The sequence below is a fragment of the Oryzias latipes genome, chromosome 2 (assembly GCF_002234675.1).
Source record: "Oryzias latipes chromosome 2, ASM223467v1".
Classification (NCBI taxonomy): Eukaryota; Metazoa; Chordata; class Actinopteri; order Beloniformes; family Adrianichthyidae; genus Oryzias; species Oryzias latipes.
In genome coordinates this window covers 12,324,050-12,344,339 of record NC_019860.2, presented here as the reverse complement: position 1 = coordinate 12,344,339, position 20,290 = coordinate 12,324,050, and the positions used below count along the sequence as shown (strand labels likewise).

General features: G+C 39.7%; 1 protein-coding gene across 5 annotated transcripts in view; it reads right to left on the bottom strand.

Moving 5' to 3' along the window:
* The window catches only part of LOC101161469 (collagen alpha-1(XVIII) chain-like), a 47,758-nt gene extending 38,666 nt beyond the window's left edge, over positions 1-9,092 (bottom strand). For all 5 annotated transcript variants that reach the window (XM_023964700.1, XM_023964709.1, XM_023964705.1 and 2 more), the window contains exons 1-2: positions 8,689-9,092; positions 1,998-2,539 (exon numbers count right to left, since the gene is read on the bottom strand). In XM_023964700.1, the coding sequence (XP_023820468.1) occupies positions 1,998-2,539; positions 8,689-9,001 (855 nt within the window). In that variant the 5' untranslated portion in view covers positions 9,002-9,092. The remainder of the gene's footprint in view (positions 1-1,997; positions 2,540-8,688) is intronic.
* Positions 9,093-20,290: the final 11,198 nt, after the last annotated feature.

The window sequence follows — 20,290 nt, the reverse complement described above, 5'->3', positions numbered from 1 at the left end:
CTGGATTGATTACAAGAAGGCCTATGACTCGATGCCACACACATGGATCACTGAATGCTTGGAGCTGTACAACATCAACAGGACTCTAAGAGCCTTCATAGGAAACTCAATGAAGCTGTGGAAAACCACCCTTGAAGCCAATGGGAAGCCACTTGCACAAGTGTCCATCAAATGTGGGATATACCAAGGTGATGCTCTGTCCCCACTGCTGTTCTGCATAGGTCTCAACCCCCTCAGTCAAATAATCAACAAGACTGGCTATGGATACCGACTCAGAAATGGGGCCAACATCAGTCACCTCCTCTACATGGATGACATCAAGCTATATGCTAAGAGTGAGCGTGACATTGACTCCCTGATCCACACCACCAGGATCTACAGTACTGACATTGGGATGTCATTCGGGCTCGAGAAATGCAGCCGGATGGTGACAAAGAGAGGCAAGGTAGTCCACACAGGGGGGGTCTCACTCCCAGAAGGAACAATAGCAGACATCGAGGACAGTTACAAGTACCTTGGAATTCCACAGGCAAATGGCAACCTGGAGCAGGCAACAAGGAAAGCTGCAACAGCTAAATACCTCCAACGAGTAAGGCAAGTCCTGAGAAGCCAGCTCAATGGCAAAAATAAGACCCGGGCAATTAACAGCTACGCACTGCCAGTTATCAGATACCCTGCAGGAATAAGATGGCCAAAGGAAGAGATACAGACCACGGATGTTAAAACACGAAAGCTCCTCACCATGCATGGAGGGTTCCATCCCAAATCCAGCACCCTGAGACTGTATGCTAGCCGCAAGGAAGGAGGCCGAGGACTAGTGAGCGTAGAAGCCACTATCCAGGATGAAACATCCAAGATCCATGAGTACATCAAGCTCAAGGCCCCAAATGACAGTGTGCTCAGTGAATGTCTCAGGCAATGGAGAGCAGAGGATACAGTGCTGGAGGACAGATCCTCATGGGAGGACAAACCCCTGCATGGGATGTACCACCGGACCATAACTGAAGTGGCTGATATCAAGAAGTCCTACCAATGGCTAGAAAGGGCTGGCCTACAGGACAGCACCGAAGCGCTCATCCTGGCAGCCCAGGAACAAGCCCTGAGCACCAGAGCAATAGAGGCTCAGATCTACCACACCAGACAAGACCCAAGGTGTAGGCTGTGCAAAGAGGCCCCTGAAACAATCCAGCACATAACTGCAGGGTGTAAGATGCTGGCAGGGAAAGCATACATGGAGCGCCACAATCAAGTGGCTGGAATAATATACAGGAACATGTGTGCAGAATATGAACTGGAAACCCCAAGGTCAAAATGGGACACACCTCCGAAGGTGGTAGAGAATGAGAGGGCAAAGATCCTGTGGGACTTCCAGATCCAGACTGATAGGATGGTAATGGCGAACCAACCAGACATTGTAGTGGTGGATAAAGAACAGAGGAAAGCTGTTGTGGTGGATGTGGCAGTGCCAAGCGATGGGAACATCAGGAAGAAGGAACATGAGAAACTGGAGAAATACCAGGGACTCAGAGAAGAACTGGAGAAAGCATGGAAAGTGAAGGTGACAGTGGTGCCTGTGGTAATTGGAGCACTCGGGGCAGTAACCCCCAAGCTGGAGGAGTGGCTACAACAGATACCTGGAAAGACCTCAGACCTCTCAGTCCAGAAAAGCGCAGTGCTAGGAACAGCTAAGATACTGCGCAGGACCCTCAAACTCCCAGGCCTCTGGTAGAGGACCCGAGCTTGGAGGAGAAACCACCCGCGGAGGGTGAGAGGGGCGTTTTTTATATATATATATATATATATATATATATATATATATATATATATATATATATATATATATATATATATATATATATATATATATATATATATATATATATATATATATATATTTATATATATAAATATATATATATAAAAATGTATTAACATTTTTTAACATTGGCTGCATTAACATTGTATTACTCGACTAATTAGCTAAATTCAGGGGTTACCTCAAATTTTCCTGGGTCAGCAGCACCTGCTTGGCCGACAAAGATCCCAGAACCCTGATCGAGTTCCATCGCAGCTGGTATTCGCTCAAACCTCACCACCTGAGGCTCTTCCTCACAGTCTATGTGGAAAGACACCTCATCCTCTTTGATGGAGAGTGCAAAGAGACTCTCGGTGTTTACCAGTTGTGGCACATCAAAGCTGGCCGCCTCAAAGGAACTCTCTGAGCCCCGCTTGGTGTAAAAGAAATGTAACTTTTGGCTACCAGATTGAACTGGACCGAGCTTGACGCCGATGTGCATGATGGTCTGGGTGCTATCTGTAATGGCAAAGAGGACTGAGGCAGCGGGGCTGGAGGGCTTGATGTGAAAAATGAGGGAAAAGTGACGGAAAAAAGGATTGGGGACATGGACCGCTGCAAGCTGACCCATGACTGCCGATGAGCTGAACTTGTAAGACACAACCCCTTCCTCTGTGATGACTTTAGTAATCCCTTCTGGTGGAGGATCTCCAATCAGCTGGAGCAAAGAAACACCACTTTCTTCTGTAAGACAAAGATGTGACAGAAAGATGACAACTTAGCTTTTAAAAATAAAAAACAAAACAAACCATGGAATTGTAGTAAAAATAAACTGTTGAAGCTAAAAACACCCTACCCTCCTTTTTTTTCTTGTGACAAGATCTATTTTAACGTTATTACAAGAAAACACGTTTTCTGGAAGCTGATGACTGACAAATTGTACAAGATTTGATGAAAAACTTACAATTGAATGCTTGAAGTATTACCATTTAGAAAAACAACCTTTAGCACGTTTTGCACTTACAAAAAAAAAAAATCTCATATTCATACTATTTTATAAATTTCTTGGACAATATTTATTCGTATATAAAGCCCCAAAAGACAACCTACTCAACTTTTTATTTTCCTGTTTTTTTGTGATAAAGCAGGATCACAGGAAATCAAGTTTTTTTTTCTCATGAGAAAAGACCAAGTCCTGAGTAACATGCAGTAATTCCATCCTGCACCTCTCATGCATTTTTCTGTAACTGTGTGGACAGCCTGACCCCCTCGTCTGATCACTGTCAACAACCGCAGGATCATTGAACTGCAGCCACTTGTGCAGCTGTAACTTTACTACTCTTTAAATGATGACTGATTTGAACTTTGTTTATGACCAATGACATTGGCACAATCTCTGCCTGAGTTAAACCACAATTAAACTGGTCAAAATGAATACTTCTGGCGTTTGATGTTTTTCCTGACAAACTCCTTTGCTTTGCTGCAAATTGTAGAAAAAAGGAAAAAAAAATTTTTTTTAGCATATTGATTTGGGCTGAGTCTACACTGCTGAGCTGTGTAGACTCCACTAACCAGTGGAGTAAAATGGTGTAAGCTGAACCTTGTGTTAAGATACAAAGCATCATTTCAGAGGAAATGCAGCTCTATCTGCACCTCTTGTCCAGATGATGGAGCAAAAGTTTTGTGAAAGAAACAGGTCTGTAAATAGTTTCCTAGATCACCTTTTTGCTAGAAATATTGACCATTGACTGAACTATAATTGTTTAACAAACAAAGTATTTTATTAGTAATAAAAATATTTATGAACATGCATTTATGCTACACATTGACCAGTTGGTTTCTACCTTTTTCAATTTAATAGACACACTGCTATCAAAGCAGACATTTGAGCTCTAAGATCCCCTTTTATATATATTCAATAAAAAAAAGAAAGTGTTCTGGTACAATATCGGGATACATACCGTATTGCTGGACGTGTATCGGGATATGTGTCGTTTGCCAGGCTCATACCCACGCACAATACACACCCCTACAAGAGAGGTGCTGCTGTTAAGCAGCAGTAGAAGAAAAGATTCAAGGATACAAACCAGCAGGACTTGGGAAATGTACGATCTCCTCCCAATAAAATGGAATAACCTACGACCCTAACCAGACTACAGTGGGAGTACCCACAAAGCTGTTCACAGAGACTTGGCTCATGGACCTCATGCCAGATTCGGATGTAACACTGGATGGGAGGTGCTTGAGATGTATGATGATGAAAGATGGTATAAACTGCAAAACATCACCATCAAGGAGCAGTGCTCCACCAAAGATGTTGAACTGCTCATGGTTAGCTTTTGGCCATACCGTGTGGCGTGGGAGTTCTCGTGGAAAGTAATAACTGTTTACATTCAGTCCTCCGCAGATACTAAAGTAGCCTGTTAAGACATCTCTGCCACTGTCTCTCAGCCATAAATCCACACACCCTTCTCATAATATTCTAGAAACTTTAAACACACCCTACTCTCTGAAACTTTTTTTTTTACTTGTCCTGTTCAACAGCTGAGCAGACAGATGACAGCTGAAAGCCTCTTGTTTTGGGCATATTTTACTGTTACAATAGGGGTTATAAATCTTTTGACACATTAGTTGTACATTTAGGCTGACCCTGTCACTCTACAAAACTTCACCCAATATGTTGACTTTCAGAACAGCGACAATAAAATGCCGGACTTGCTGTTTACCAGCACAAAGGAAGCTTACAACTCATCACCCTTGCCTTCACTGGACAACTATGACCACAACCATGTCATTCTTCATCCCCCATATACCCCCTTGGTGAAGAGGATACCCCCCACCACAAAGGTGGTCAGACGGTGGTCAGACATCAGATCTGATGAGTGCATTAAGGCTCTCAGAGACTGCTTTGAGTGAATGGACTAGGATAAACTTTGTCTCACCCATCTCTAAGGGAGGACCTAGCCACCCTACGGAGGAAGCTCATTTAATAATAATAATAATAATAATAATAATAATAATAATAATAATAATAATAATAATACACTTAATTGTAAAGCACCTTTCAAGATAAAAATCACAAAGTGCTTCACAGTAAACAAAGTAAAACACAGAATATAAAAAAGAGTTAAGAAAAGTCCTTTTAAAAATATAGGTTTTTACTTGCTTTTTTAAAAGAAAACACTGAGTCTGCAGATCTGAGGCTGAGAGGAGTGGAGTTCCATAGGGATTCAACCACTGCTGCAATGGCTTGTATTAGTGGCCTCATTCTTTCTGTCATGACCCAGAGCTCATGATCATAGGTGAGTATTGTAACAAAGATAGACCGGTAAATTAAGAGCTTGCTTGCTCAGCTCTCTCTTCCCCACAATGGACCATTACACACATAACTACAGATACTGCTCCAATCCGCCTGGCAATCTCACACTCCGGGGTTTTGCCTGTGCAACAGTTCAGGCCGCAGCTTTCTTAGTCTTTCCGGCCTCCTTCCCCACCAGTGAATCCAACTCACCACCAGGTAGTGATCAGCAGACAGCCCTGCCCCTCTCTTTACCCTAGCGTCTAAGACTCAAGGCCAAAGGTCGCCTGGAACAACTACAAAGTCGATCATTGACTTCCTGCCTAGGGTGTCCTGATGCCACGTGTATCAATGAACATCCTTGTGCTCGAACATGCTTGGAACATTTTCCAGCACCCCTTCGAGAGACACCAAGAAGGTCGGGTACTTCAAACTGCTGTTCGGCCCGTAAGCCTAAACCAGAGTCAGAGACCTGTCAGTCAAAGACCTGTGCACCACCCGAAGGCAGAGGGACATGACCCTCTCGTCCACCGGGGTGAACTCCAACACTTGGCAGCTCAGACGAGTAAGCCCATATCAGCCCGCCGCCTCTCACCATAAGCAACTTTAGAGTGGTAGAGAGTCCAACCTCTCTCTAAGGACTGACTTTTAGAGCCGAGGGTATGTGTGGAGTTGAGCCAGACTATATCTAGATGGTATCTCTCAACCTCTCGCACAAGCTCTGGCTCCTTCCCTACCAGAGAGGTAATATTCCATGTCCCAAAAGGCAAGTTCCAGGACCGGGGTTTTATATATTTATTATATTTCACTTCATGCAGTGTGCCACAGTTTTTTTTAACATAGTTCAATTTAAAACTTCAATGTAAGTAGGTAAATTTAATAATAATAAATTATTAACTTTTGTATGGATATTTTTGGTTATGAAGTTTAATAATGCTCTTTACATATTAGGAAACTGGAATTAATTATCTTCAGCTTGCAAGAAAATAATGTTGCAAAGGACATAAGATTACAGATGACTTCATGTATATCAAGTTCAGAGCTTAACTGAGGTATTTTGTTTATAAATAAATTTGGACCTCCTGAGAAATTCTGGTTAACTGAACGAAGTACAAGATGTCATTATAGAGAGGTACAGATGGACTGAAAGAGGGAAGAAAAAAAGGTGTCAGATTTCCCTGGGAAAAAAGCCCATGAGTATTTTTTTCTTTTTTCTTTTGCAAGCCCCTGAAGACTCTGACAAAACACGGCAATTTCAGTGTTGAAATCTCAGTGTGGAACTAATAGACATCTCTAGGGATTATGGGCAAAGAATTACTCACTTCTCCCAGAGAAAAAAAATCCTGAAGAAGCAAATCAGGAGGTAGGATTTTACAGATATCAGTGGTGAATGTTCAGACAAAAGAAAAGATGCACAAAAATATTACTACTTTTGCTGGCTCTAAAATAATAATAAATTAAAGTTGAGCAGAGCGGCATCAGTTGGGAATTTTTGTGTATTATATAACATATATTAATAATATATATTATATAATATAACTAGTTGTATTATCATTTTTTACTGTGCCACAATGTTGCAAATTTCAATGTAAATACCTCAAAATAAGTCTTTTCACTGCAATTATTAGTTTTGATTAACATAGAGTAATTGATTACAGGTCACAATTAATTTATCACACAGCAAACATTAATGGCATGACAGTACTAGTCAGTACTGATCTTTTGTACTGATAAAAATGGGGTGAATTCTCCTAAAAAGCTCTCAAAGTGCCTATGTTTCTGTCCCAGTATTCACAATTCTTTTAGATATAACAAAGTAAGTCAATCAAATTTAAATTATTGATTTTTATCCATCAAAAAAACACTTTTTATGTGGGACAAGAATCAGTGAACTACAAAAGCAAAGAAAAACAAAGTAACTAACCTTGTCTGCTTATGAAAACTATAAGTTGAGCATTTAAATGACACATGGCTGAGGCAAATTCATGGCTGCCCACATGTTTAAGCAGCTAACTGACGCTGTTTTAGGTGTAATTCAGTGAAAACTAAACAGTGACGCTGCACAAGCAATGCTGCATCATAAAACAAAAATGAATAAGCTCACGTAATTGTGACTAGGTCTATTTGTAGGCACCTGTTACTATGATGCAGGACTGTGTCAGGGCCTGATCCCTTTCTCAATGCACAGGCGGAAATTCATTCAGACTGACATTCTTTAAGCAACTTTAACAACATTAATTTTAAATGAGCTATTAAAAAACCTTTAACTGCAAGGCATACTAAACATTTCTTCTCATAGAGCAAATACGTGTTTTTTAACCAAAATTACTGTCAATTTTTCTGGTATTGACTCATTATAGTAAATATGGAAACGTAATGTAGCAAATTAGAATTAATTTTTGATTTTGATTTTTTGATTTGAAATAGTTAATTTCAAGCAATCAAATACAATCAGTCATCAGTTATACATTCATACAATGACGAATCAAACTTAGGATAATTAGACATAACAAATATTGCTTGAAAAGGAGTGGAAGGAAGCAAATTTATATAATCCCATATAATTTTATTACATGATTTATCATAATCCGGTTTCTTACCGGAATTAATAAATAATACAAATAGTGTTTAATTTGTGTTGCGGCATATTATTTATTTTATGAAAGGAGATGTAATTGGCCCATGGCCAGACTTTGGACATACGTTGTTTACACTAACAATTCTTGGCAGAATAGCATTAAAAAATCTTTAAAAAAGAAGGGTTGTCCAGCCACAGCCAATTTAAAAAATACAACAACTTTGTTATGAACCGTTTGTGTTCCACGTCAAAGTTTTTCTTGGCCTTGAAATTCTGAAAATTCTGGTTTATCAAATATTTGCATCAAAATATTTGGACCAAAGTAGATGTTGCAAACTTTACTTTTGAAAGTTTGATAGCATGTTGGGTTCACTGAACAACAGGACTGGGACCTAAAGCAATCAATCAGTCTCAAAAATGCAGTCCCACATAAATTACCATTTGGAGGATTTGGAAATGTTATTTGTCTAGACAAGTCAAATTGCTTTTAAAACCAAATAACTTTAAACAACTTTCTAATTCAGAAATTTTTGAAATACATTTCAACACACAGGGGTTACCATTCTGGTTACTAATAGTTGTGCAGAGAGGATGTTCTTGCACTTTTTAAGGTAGGGGGTGGCACTCTACTGGGAGATGCCCATTTTCAGGTACACTGAGCAGCTGTCTTGCAGCACATTGAAAAAACAGCGACAGGCAAGATGTGGTACAATTGCAGGAGTGCTGCCCCTGGGAGTCAGCAGAAGGCAGAGGAATCATTTTGCACTGTGGTGACACCCTGCCCTATTCACTTGTAGGATCACACCAACCTCTTTTACAAAAATATGATTAAAAAAATATTTGGCAAGATTAGTTGGAGTTTTTTTTTTTTCAAACAGGAAGATCAGGAGGAAAATAAAGATATGAAGAGGCAGAGGAAACAGTCAGATTAATTTCAGATAGATCAAACTCTAAAAGTGGCCCATAGCCTGGAACCACCTCTAGATCCCTTTACCAGCACCTTATCTCTGAACTTGCCTGTTATTTCCATCCCTTGGGTCTTTTCTGTGCTCTTTGTGCCAGGTTCCATGGTAGTCCAAGTGGTTGGGGTAGCATCCCAGTCCTTAACAAACTTATGAATACCTGTAGCCACATTAATGATTTCTTCCCCCACCCTGGTCAACGTGATGTTCTCCTTTTTTTCCTTTGCCTTGATGCTACCAGTTGTTGTGGTAGGACCTATGGTTCCTTTGGTTTCTCTTAGGGGCTTTGTGGTTTCTTGAGAGAAAAACAAAAAACCCTGCAAGGTCCCAGCACAGAGCACCAGGATCAACAACCATGTCCTTGGCATGCTGCTGCAACAGAGCTCCCAGTGTCCTCCTAAAACTCTACTTTAAGCTGCACTGAAATGTCAAAGATATTTAAATGCCACTGTGAACGCTTAGACTGAAGCCCCAGTAAAAAGGGATGATTGATTTTAAAGACCCTCTCTCTAACCCCCCCCCCCCCCCCCCCCCCCCCCCCCGTGCATAGCTGTTGCACAGACAAATACATGGAGGGGGTGAAGGGCAGAGGCTGGCCCATGGTGGGATCAGATTTGGCCCAACGCGTCAAACTCCTCCCTGGCTATGTTGATGAGTGATTCCCCAAAAACCTCCCGATGTCTGCAGGATGGAGTGACACCATGAAATTCCAATTACCACATATGACCATATGGAATATCTACAATGCAAACCTCTATTCCATTCTGAATTTAAGCAAAAATCAGAGACAAACTTCAAACAAGACTTTTTATGCTTCTGTGTATTACGGGCAGATACAGTGAAGTAAAAAAGTATTTAGTCAGCCACCAATTTTGCAAGTTCTCCCAATTAAAAAGATGAGAGAGGCCTGTCATGTTCGTCATAGGTATGCCTCGACTTTGAGAGATAAATAGAAAAAAAATCCAGAAAATCACACTGTCTGATTTTTAAAGAATTTAATTTGTAAATGATGGTGAAAATAAGTATGTGGTTACTAGCAAAAGTTCAACTCAATACTTAGATACCCTTTGTTGGCAATGACAGTAGTCAAATGTTTTCTGTAAGTCTTTATAAGGTTTTCCCAAACTGTTGCTGGTAGTTCGGCCCATTCCTCTATGCATATCTCCTCTAGAGCAGTTATGTGTTGGGGCAGCTTCTGGGCAACACAGACACTTCTATGAGGGGCCGTATAAGACATTATTTATTCTGAACCATTCACATTCATACATTCTTGCTCTCACAGTCATATATACTCTCTTTCGCATACATATATTCTCTTACGCATACATATATTCTCTCTTGCACATACATATATACTCTCTTTCGCATACATATATTCTCTTACGCATACATACATTCTCTCTTGCACATACATATATACTCTCTTTCGCATACATATATTCTCTTACGCATGCATATATTCTCACTTGCACATCCATATATTCTCTCTCTCGCATGCATATATATTACTTTACACATACATACATTCTCACTCTCATTGTCACTCTTAAAAAAGAATGTATGTATGTGAAAGACAAGTATATATGTACGTGTGTGGAAGAGTTTATATGTGTGTGTGAGAGAGGAGTATGCATGAAACGGAAGTGACTTTGCATGAAAAGGAAGGCACTTTGAATGAAAAGGAAGGCACTTTGCATGAAACGGAAGGCAGATGATTTCTCGTGCTCTGATTGGACGAGAGGCCGCCACCTCCCATTTTGAACAGATGCTAACATGAACCAATAAGAAGGAGCCACGGAAGTCCTGCAGCAGGCCATCGGAACCTTAAGAAATATTTTATCTTCACCTCAAGTGGTCACAAATCTGTCTGCATCTCTAGAGACACAAAGGAATGTCTCTAATACCAATAATGGTAATAGAAGTGCCACCGAAACAGAAAATCCGTATCCACCTTATTCCTAGCCCCCATGAGCCTTTGCGTGAATTATGGGCGACACTTCCTGTAGACGCCGGAACACGCATTTACATTAAAACAAATTCCTCTTGTTTTCGATCCATAACTACATATAAATGTGGGAAAACCAGCTGTCATTTCTTAAAAAAGGCAACGGTGAGGTGGAGATGAAATATTTGTTAAGGTTCCGATGGCTGCAGGACCCCCGTGGCTCCTTCTTGCCGGTTCGTTTTTTTTTTTTAAATAAACTTTATTAACAATATCTTGCACATACAAAATACCAAACACAAAACTCCACTGTGTGCAAAATACAATCTTCACGTTCGCCATGAGAATGAACAAAAAAAACATAATGATAACCATGTAAAACAGGTTATGCAAAAAGAAAACAAAAATAATAAGGCAAAGGAATCTGTTAAAGTTTCAGGAGAGACCATGTTTCAACTGTTCTGACAGCTTTTTTGTTAGTGGAAGATTTAATACTGTTCACATACAAAACCATTTCTTTCTGAAAAACATAAAACACTGTTTTTTTGTTGGCATATTTACACTTGTGTATAAAGTATTTAGCCATGATTATAAGTAAATTAACTACATATATTTTTTCTGCATTAAGTCTTCCTTGTGTAAAATATCCAAAAATAATATGCTCGTAAAATAATCTATAATCTTCACATCAGTGGCGGTTCTACCCTGAATTACTCCCCGGGCGAGGCCCTCCTCTAGCGCCCCCCCCCCCCCCCCATAGAGTCACTTTGTCCATTTATTGTAACTGAAAATACAGTTAGGGAATATTTAATAAACACAAACAATCTGAAATAAATATTATAAACTACAAATCACACTAATAATACACTAGAATAAATGTAACTGCAGCACTAAGAACAGAAAACACTAACTAAAACCTAACCTTTGTGGCCTTCCTGATGCAAGCTTGTCAATAACGTCATCATATGAAATCTGCTCCCCCCCTGAATGATTGATACTAACAACAGCAGGTTAGTGAGTTGCTCCTGAGACATTGGTGATCTCAGGTATGACTTGATCAACTGGAGTTTTGAAAAGCTAACAGCAGCAGCAGCAGCATCAGCAGCAGCAGCAGCAGCAGCAGCAGCAGCAGCAGCAGCATGCTACCATCACAGCTTATTTAACATTATGAACTAATATACAACAATAAAACACAACAAAAACTTTGTGTTACAGCAGAGCAGACAGACACACGAATCATAACTAATGTTACAAGTTAAGGCAGAGCAAACATTTAAGAATAAATATCTTAAAAATGACGTTATTTGCAATATTTGGGCCTACTTCAGTTTTGGTCATGATAGACCAAACAAGAGATTTTTCCTCTGCAACGTTGTTGTTGTTGTAGGGCAGGTAGCATTCGAATTTAGAAAACGTGCATCTAGCTATGCGATAATAACCTTTTCTTTGTCTCTTTTCTCCTCTTCTTCTCTTTTCTTTCTAAATTGGGCACCAGCTTTGACCTTTTTTCTCCATATTTCAGATGTTTTTGCATTTAGCATAAATGTCCTAGGTATCAAGTCTGTCGACTAAACCAAGTGTCATCTAAGTGAAGAATTTTTTTTTGTTTTCCCATTTTTTATTTGAAATAACCAAAAAAGCATGATTTTTTTATACTTTTTTTATACCCGCAGCCCCCCCCCCCCCCCTCCCGTTCGTCAAACATTTCCAGCAGGAGCGCGTGCAGCTGCACCCAGGGGCGCCAATTCGCTACATGGCGGCGCAATTTTTATTTTTATTTTTTCATCAAGCACTGAGCCGCGGCCCGCGATCGTTGCCCCCCTGGAAGAAGATCCAGCCAGGTTTGCGCATGCGTTTTGTGCTCCGTGCTCACCTCAGCCTGCACCCTTCACCCCGCGCCCCCTCCCTTCTCCTTCTTCACCCCGCGCCCCCTCCCTTCTCCTTCTCACACACATTTGCGTCTACTTCTCAAAGACAGGAGAGAGAGAGCGCAGCTGCGGGGCGGGGGCGCCGCCAGGTTTCAGGCTGTTACAAACTCTGTGATATAAGTAAACCAATAGTGATGCATAAAGTATTTTACAAGAGCTGAGCCGCTGGCGCCGCCCCTCCGTCATTTTTCCGCCCCGGGCGATCGCCCGTATGGCCCGTGCCTAAAACCGCTACTGCTTCACATAGATGAGTTCTTATAAAATTTATCACATCTTTCCAAAATAGTTGAGTGAAATAGCAAAACCAAATAAGATGAGGCACAGTTTCTGGTTAGGAATGACAGAATGAACAGTTTATGTCCAGATCTTTTTTAAACTTAGTAAAGAAATGTTTCACTGGATAAAATTTGTGAAGAATTTTGAAAGAAATTTCTCTGATTTTATTGGTGACGAAATACTTTTGTGGCAGGGTCCAAACCTTTTCCCACTGAATTCTACATCCAAAGCTGTTCCAGTATGAGATAACATACGGTTTTGTGGCAATCTCATTTTGAAACAGAGAACGGATACTTTGATTATTACTGCTAGCTGAAAAACATACCTTTCCACACCACAAGTCTGTTAATTTGGGATTTCTTGCTGGTTCATGTTAGCGTCTGCACTGTAATTCCTAGCGAGTTGACTGAACTTAAAAATTATTGTGTAACAGATTACGCAACAGTTAAGTTATATTATTAAAACTTTTAAGTTAACATTTATTAAAATTCATATTGCCAGATGGCTTAAATTTGTATTATTTCATATAAAAAATATTAAGATTCCTCAACTTATAAAAGAGAGATTATTTACTTAAAGTTTTTAATATTTTCCAACTAAAAAACGCTTTAACTAACTATATTTTTATATTACTCAACTCATAAAATATGTAAAATTCACTCAAATGCTTTATAAATTCTTTAACTCATTAAATGTGTAGCATTGAAAATATTTAAAATTCTTCAGCTTAAAATGTATTCTAAACAGAGATATTGATACTGCCCCACTACAATTTAAAAGCTAACATTGATAAAAACCAACAAACATGAAGGCCACACAATAGTGATTGCTTAATACACTTTTTTTAATTGCTCTTTAAAAAAAAAAAGCACAAATATCAAGAGGATGAAGAAACAATCAGTGCAATAAAACTGCATTATAAGAGTGCCACACAACATATTGACAAAAAGAGTTGGTTTTGTATTGTACGGCAGAAAAAGCAAATGATCACAACAAAACACATTAGTTACATAACACTTAGTCCATTCTGGAAGACTCACTCAACGAAACATTCTTCAGCGTCAATAAATGTCCTTTCAGTGGTTTGCTGTCCTCAAGGCTCAAGACAGCATTCTGAATAAATATGAAGGCAAGTTCAAGTTTTTTGGGGTGCTGTAGGTCCAGAGCATAGATGTCCCCGAAGAGTAGAAGAGATTAGTCAGCCAGATCTGTGGGACCACTGACGGCAGCATCAGGAGCATCACCACGACAACTGAGAAGATACCCACAGCGGTGTCTGTGAGGTCTGGTATTCTGGAAAATACAAAACAAAAAATACAGATGAGTTCAGACCCTCAAAGATATTCATCACACTAATGTCCAAAACTGACATTCCTGCCATCTGTCAATGGGAATCTTTTTATGTTAACATTCTATTAGCTTTTAATCAACTGGCTATGATGTTTTAAGGACCAACTCCAATTAAAATTGTGTTTTTAAAAAGTCCTTTAGCATTTTTCTGAAGGAGGACATTTATAAAATAATTTAAGACTAAAGCTTCATTTTTCTTTATTCAAATAATGATGGATCAAGAGCAGAAAAGGTTCCCACTCCTTCCAATCAGGAGTCCCTGATGTTCGCCTTTCATCTTCCGTCTCATTTTTAAAACCATTTAAAAATATCACTCAGTTTACAAACTACAAACAATTGCCCTATTTATTATGTCACTCAATAAAATCTCAATCAATATTAAAGGATTAGTGAAAACCATTGACAGGGAGTCGTGTGCACTTACTGTACAGGTCTTGAAGAAGATGGAGGCATCTTCATGCAGATAAACAGGAAGTGCAAGGAGGACAAGTGCCCGTCTCATGTTCACGTCACGTTGGTCCTAAAAGAATAAAAAGAAATATCCATTACCATTGAAGCAAATTCAGAGCAAACACTTCCAATATTTATTTAAGGAACTTTAAGAAATAATAAAATGATACCTTTTATAGATGTCTATTTCTAGTAAGAGGACAATACAGTGTTCACGGCATGATCCACTTCAGGTCAAAGACCCAAAGTCATTTTTAAGGCAAGTTACACCTTGGCTTCTTACAGCTGTTTACAAATGATTTGTTATCCGTTTTGAATTATGCACATTAGAAATTCACCTGGAGGTCATAAATCCTAACCAAGCTGGCCAGTTCCTGTCTGTTTTGGTGGACTTGGTCTCAGAAAAGGGCAGCTTTAAGTTACACAAACATGTAAAAACTGCACAATTTCCTCTGACTGCATCTACTCTACATAAATCCATTTCAGATCTTGACAGATGAGTTTTCATGGTTTCAAATGATGGAATGGTGCTAATGCAACATCATTTTATTATTGTAATATACTGTCATAAAGACATGACAACATTCCAAAGTGTCTCCACATACATGGCAGTGGAAACACTTTGGAATATTGGCTATGTAGTACTGCAGTATTATATGTAGTACTGCATAGTGCCAAAGTAACAGAACACAACTTGCACCTCCATTCCATTGTGCCACCTTCAGCCTGCAATCTAAATATGTTTAGTTAAATTGTAAATAATTTCAACTCTATTTAGACCTTTGGCTAGTTAAAATGTGCATAAGTGTTTCCATGCTGCCGTATAAATCCAATAATGGTAATAGTTCAGGATGAATATATTAAATAAGTATAAAACTCACCCACTGACACCTCTTTTCTGGTGAAATTGTGACTTTCTGGTGAACTTTCTGAAGTTCAGTATCTGAAAAAGTCCAAAAGAGATTTTTCAATGTTATAAAATGTTTCAATTATATTCTGATCAAAAAACATTTATTGCACTACACAACCTATTGCATTTTTTGTTTTTTTTTTAAATAGCTCTAGACAAATAACTGATCAAGAGACAAGTTACCTGGCTGGCCTTGGCGTCTACCTGGAGGTGAAACACTGAACACTCTGTAGTTCGGTACCTGAACACAACACGAGCACGTTGATTAATTTATTTTTACAAAAAAACTTTTTTATAATGGAGATCAGTGATTTATAAAAGCTTAAAGCTGCATTCAAAACCCAATGCTTCCATGTAGCAACCAAGCTTAAAACTGTTGGCGGTAGCTCCTCCCACACAACCGTTAGAGGCTTTGAGTGACATTTTTGGACAAATGTCCAGCAGCAAACTTTAGCCACAGACAGAGGCCTCCAACGCGAATTTCACACGCGGATCACGTTTAGTGTGATTGCAGCATAACAGATCATTTCTACCTCTGAAAAAAAAAAAAAAAAACTCATCACTTTCGTAACTTACGGGCAGAAATGCATTTTGGGTTTGGCTCGCCATACGTCTGCTATGACAAACTAATCGTGTATACATTGCCACATTAAGCTCTAAAACAATCGTAACACACATATGTTTAAACAACAGTAAACCACATTTACGGTAGTATAAGAGCATTTTTAAAGCATTCATTCAAAATAAACCATGAACGATACTTAACTTACCAAATTAAATCAGGGCTGAAGACAAGACGGCACCATCAGCGATGAGGCGGATGGAAAAAAAACCCGAGGCTGGGGCGTCTTGAAGCGGGACGAAATCGCAATGCATTGCAGAAAAATAAAATGCTCGACTTTCAATTTCAAACGTCGCATACTCGCATTCGGCAAATCCAACATGGCCACCTGAGCTTACGTAGAGAAAACGAAAGACCCTCCCACCGGTACGTGATGACGTCATGACGCTACTTCAGGGATCTTAACATTTTTGAGTGCTAGATACAAATAAGCTTTAAAATATTTAGCACTGTTAAGTTAAATTTGAAAAGACCTTGATAGAGCTTAATACTTTATAGTTGAATCAACTACAAAATGACATTTAAGTTGTGTAACCTTAATAGTTATGAGTCAGTACAAGTGTTAGGGTTTACAGTGTGTTCAAAATGGGAGGTGGCGGCCTCTCGTCCAATCAGAGCACGAGAAATCATCTGCCTTCCGTTTCATGCAAAGTGCCTTCCTTTTCATTCAAAGTGCCTTCCTTTTCATGCAAAGTCACTTCCGTTTCATGCATACTCCTCTCTCACACACACATATAAACTCTTCCTCACACGTACATATATACTTGTCTTTCACATACATACATTCTTTTTTAAGAGTGACAATGAGAGTGAAAATGTATGTATGTGTAAAGTAATATATATGCATGCGAGAGAGAGAATATATGGATGTGCAAGTGAGAATATATGTATGCGTAAGAGAATATATATGCATGCGAGAGAGAGAATATATGGATGTGCAAGTGAGAATATATGTATGCGTAAGAGAATATATGTATGCGAAAGAGAGTATATATGACTGTGAGAGCATGAATGTATGAATGTGAATGGTTCAGAATAAATAATGTCTTATACGGCCCCTCATACACTTCACCCTCCTTGCCTCCAGTGCGGCTCCACGTGTGTGAATGTGAATGAATGTACCGGTGATGGTCAGAGGGGCCGTAGACGCGAACTGGCAGCCACGCCTCTGTCAGTCATCCCCGGGGCAGCTGTGGCCACAACAGTAGCTTACCAACACCAAGTGTGAATGAAAAATGGACACTGTAAGCACTTTGAGCGTCTTGAAAAGCGCAGATAAATCCAATCAACTTTTATTATTATTATTATTATTAATGGGACTGTGATTGTAAAGCACACTGGACCTTTGAGGAAGGAATAAAAGCACTACATAAGTATACAGCATTTACCATTAATTTCTTTTTAAGTGGCCGAACCTATAAAATCATCAAATGCTCATTTCCTCTATCGTACATGTTGTTATGTAATAAAAGTTAATCAATTTCATGAGACCATAAGTAAAATAATTGTTTTTCTTCCAATGACATAGCATAATATGGTTTAGTGATAGATGTTTAACAGAGAAGTAGTTTTTTGTTGCTCTATTCCAGGGGTCGGTAACCTTTTTGGCCAAGAGAGCCATAAATGCCACATATTTTGAAATGTAATTTCGAAAGAGCCATACAATAATGTAGTGTCCCTTCCCCACAATGAGGCACGGAGACTTAACCTCTTTTAAAGTTCTTTATTCCGGTTACTGCAGACCACAACAAACGCCGTACAATTAATTCAGCAACTCCTGAATCTCTCCCGCCGACACGAGACGAGAGCGCTTCTCCCAACTTTATATTCACCTGCTCCCGCTGCAGCCCTCCCATTTCCCTTATTCGGCCCATAGCTGAACCCCATTGGTCCAAACTACCTAACAACAGGCTGAGCGACAGAACCGAGGGCCAATCAGATCTCTGCTTGACGCGTTCAATGAACTCCAGAACTTTTAACGCGGCCCAACAGCCATCCAACTCAGTCCGCGACAATTTGTTTAAAACTAAATATACAAATGAATGTGTGCATTTGATTTAATTTCAACATTTTTAAAGTACAATAAGTCTGTGGATTCTTTTTAATAACATTGTTATTCTGTTGCTAATAAATGATGAGTATTTCTCGTGGTAGTTTTGCTGATGGTCTAGTCTGGTTGATACGTGGTGAGTTTCTGCTTCGTTCAGGCGTTGAGACTTTAAACGTGATCGTAGGTCTGAATGTTCTGTAGATGTGACAAAGACTGCTCACATGCAGACGGGGAGCCAAACACACACTCACACGCTGCAGTGAGTGACGGGAAGCGGGTTTTACGTTTTTACAATCCCTGCGCGATTCACCTGCTGCCTGTCCCCACAACACCTCATCCCCCCCCTCTGCTTTCTTCCTCACACATCCCGTCCCCGCATCTGCGCGCTCTTTCTCAGAGACGGGAGCGCGCAGTTTTAGGCACGGCAATTCACAGGTTTCCAGCTGGTACAAACTCTGTGAAATAATAGATAATAGTAACTGATAGCGCTGGCGCAGATTTCTCTCTCCAAGCACCACCACTACTGCGCGCCTCTGGCATCGCATCGCGCCCGAGAAGGACTGGTCTAATGAAAAAAAAAAAAACTATAATTAAAGATTTGTCTGCGAGCCACATGTGACCATCAAAAGAGCCATATATGGCTCGCGAGCCATACGTTCCCGACCCCTGCTCTATTCAAATAAGTAAGTTATTACGTCCATACGTAAAAATGCACAGTCAAAAACTATATGCTTCTTTGTTCTTTAAGGTTTGGAGAAAGCATATGAACAAGTTTGTTGCAGAGGCTCAACAGAAGTATTAAATGGCACATAGCAGCTGAAAGAGTGAAGCACGAGAGGGAATTGCGCTCCCTGGGGAACCCCTTCCATGGCCTCATTTGAGAAAATCCCAGGAAAATGAATTACCTCAAGGTTCTCATGGATGGGAGACAGGAAGAGGACCCTCCTCCTCCACATGGGCCATAGTGCCCCATCCCTCCATTAGATTATCTGCCAAACTCAGCCATCCAGCTGTTGCACATTCCAGCAGCCCTCAGACCTCCCACGCCCCCGCTGCAATATGCATTTCTGAAACACTGGTGCTGTTAACTGATGTGCCTCAAGTGGAGACAGACAACTGTGACAAATTGAACTCACCCATGCAGTTTATTCAGAATTTCCAGTTAAGTAGGCATTATAAACTTGGCTTTTTCTGGTACTGCAAGTTTCTGCGTGTTTCTGTGTCAAAGAAATGTATTTTTTAAAAAACTAGATAGCATTTATGGAGTGGAAATACTCAAAATTGTTAGCTGCATAATGGTCTTTGTTAATGGTCTATGCTAATAAATCCCTTTAGTGGCTGGATGACACAGTTGGCTGGTCATAGGAGTGGCTCGCAAGAAAACCAGGGTCCTCTTTTCTGGGGTGTAATAATTCAGTGTGAGTTTACTTCATGCTAATGCCAACTATGTAGCCACAATTCTGGGTCTCCCTGTGGCAGTGCAAGTTATTACACAGGATTGTGTAAGGAAGGGCATCGTACCTTAAACTTTCTGCCAAAAACACCTGTATGAATCAGCGAAAGCTGCTTGGGTGTGGTGACCCCTGATGGGATGTACCAATAGGGGGAACAACAGAGTCAGTTCATATTGATTGATTAAATTACAGATAAAATACAAAATACTAGTAATTAATTATTTAAATATGATGAGTAAAATTTGTCAATTTGCATTTTTATGCCAAATGAAGTTTTTCATATATTTGAAGCTGAGTCATGGTACCTTGACTTATTGTCTTCTGGTAATAATTCGCTGCATTTTATATATGACTGCATTAACCATTTTTATCTTATTACTGTAATTTCCGGATTATAAACCGCTAATTTTGTCACACCCTTTCAACCCTGCGGCTTATTCAATAAGTTATGCATTTTTTTAATGCATTTTTTCTAACAGCTGCTAGGGGTGCTCGAGCAGAAAAGGTAAGCGTGAGACAGGGGGGATACAGTATGTGTTGAGGAAGACGCAAGTTTAATGTAAATTCCCACTTTTTGAATGAATAGCACAAAGAGACCCTCATTATTGAAGAAAAGCATATGACGCAGCTTTCAAGTTAAAAACAATCGTTAAAAGCAGTGTGAAAAAATCCACC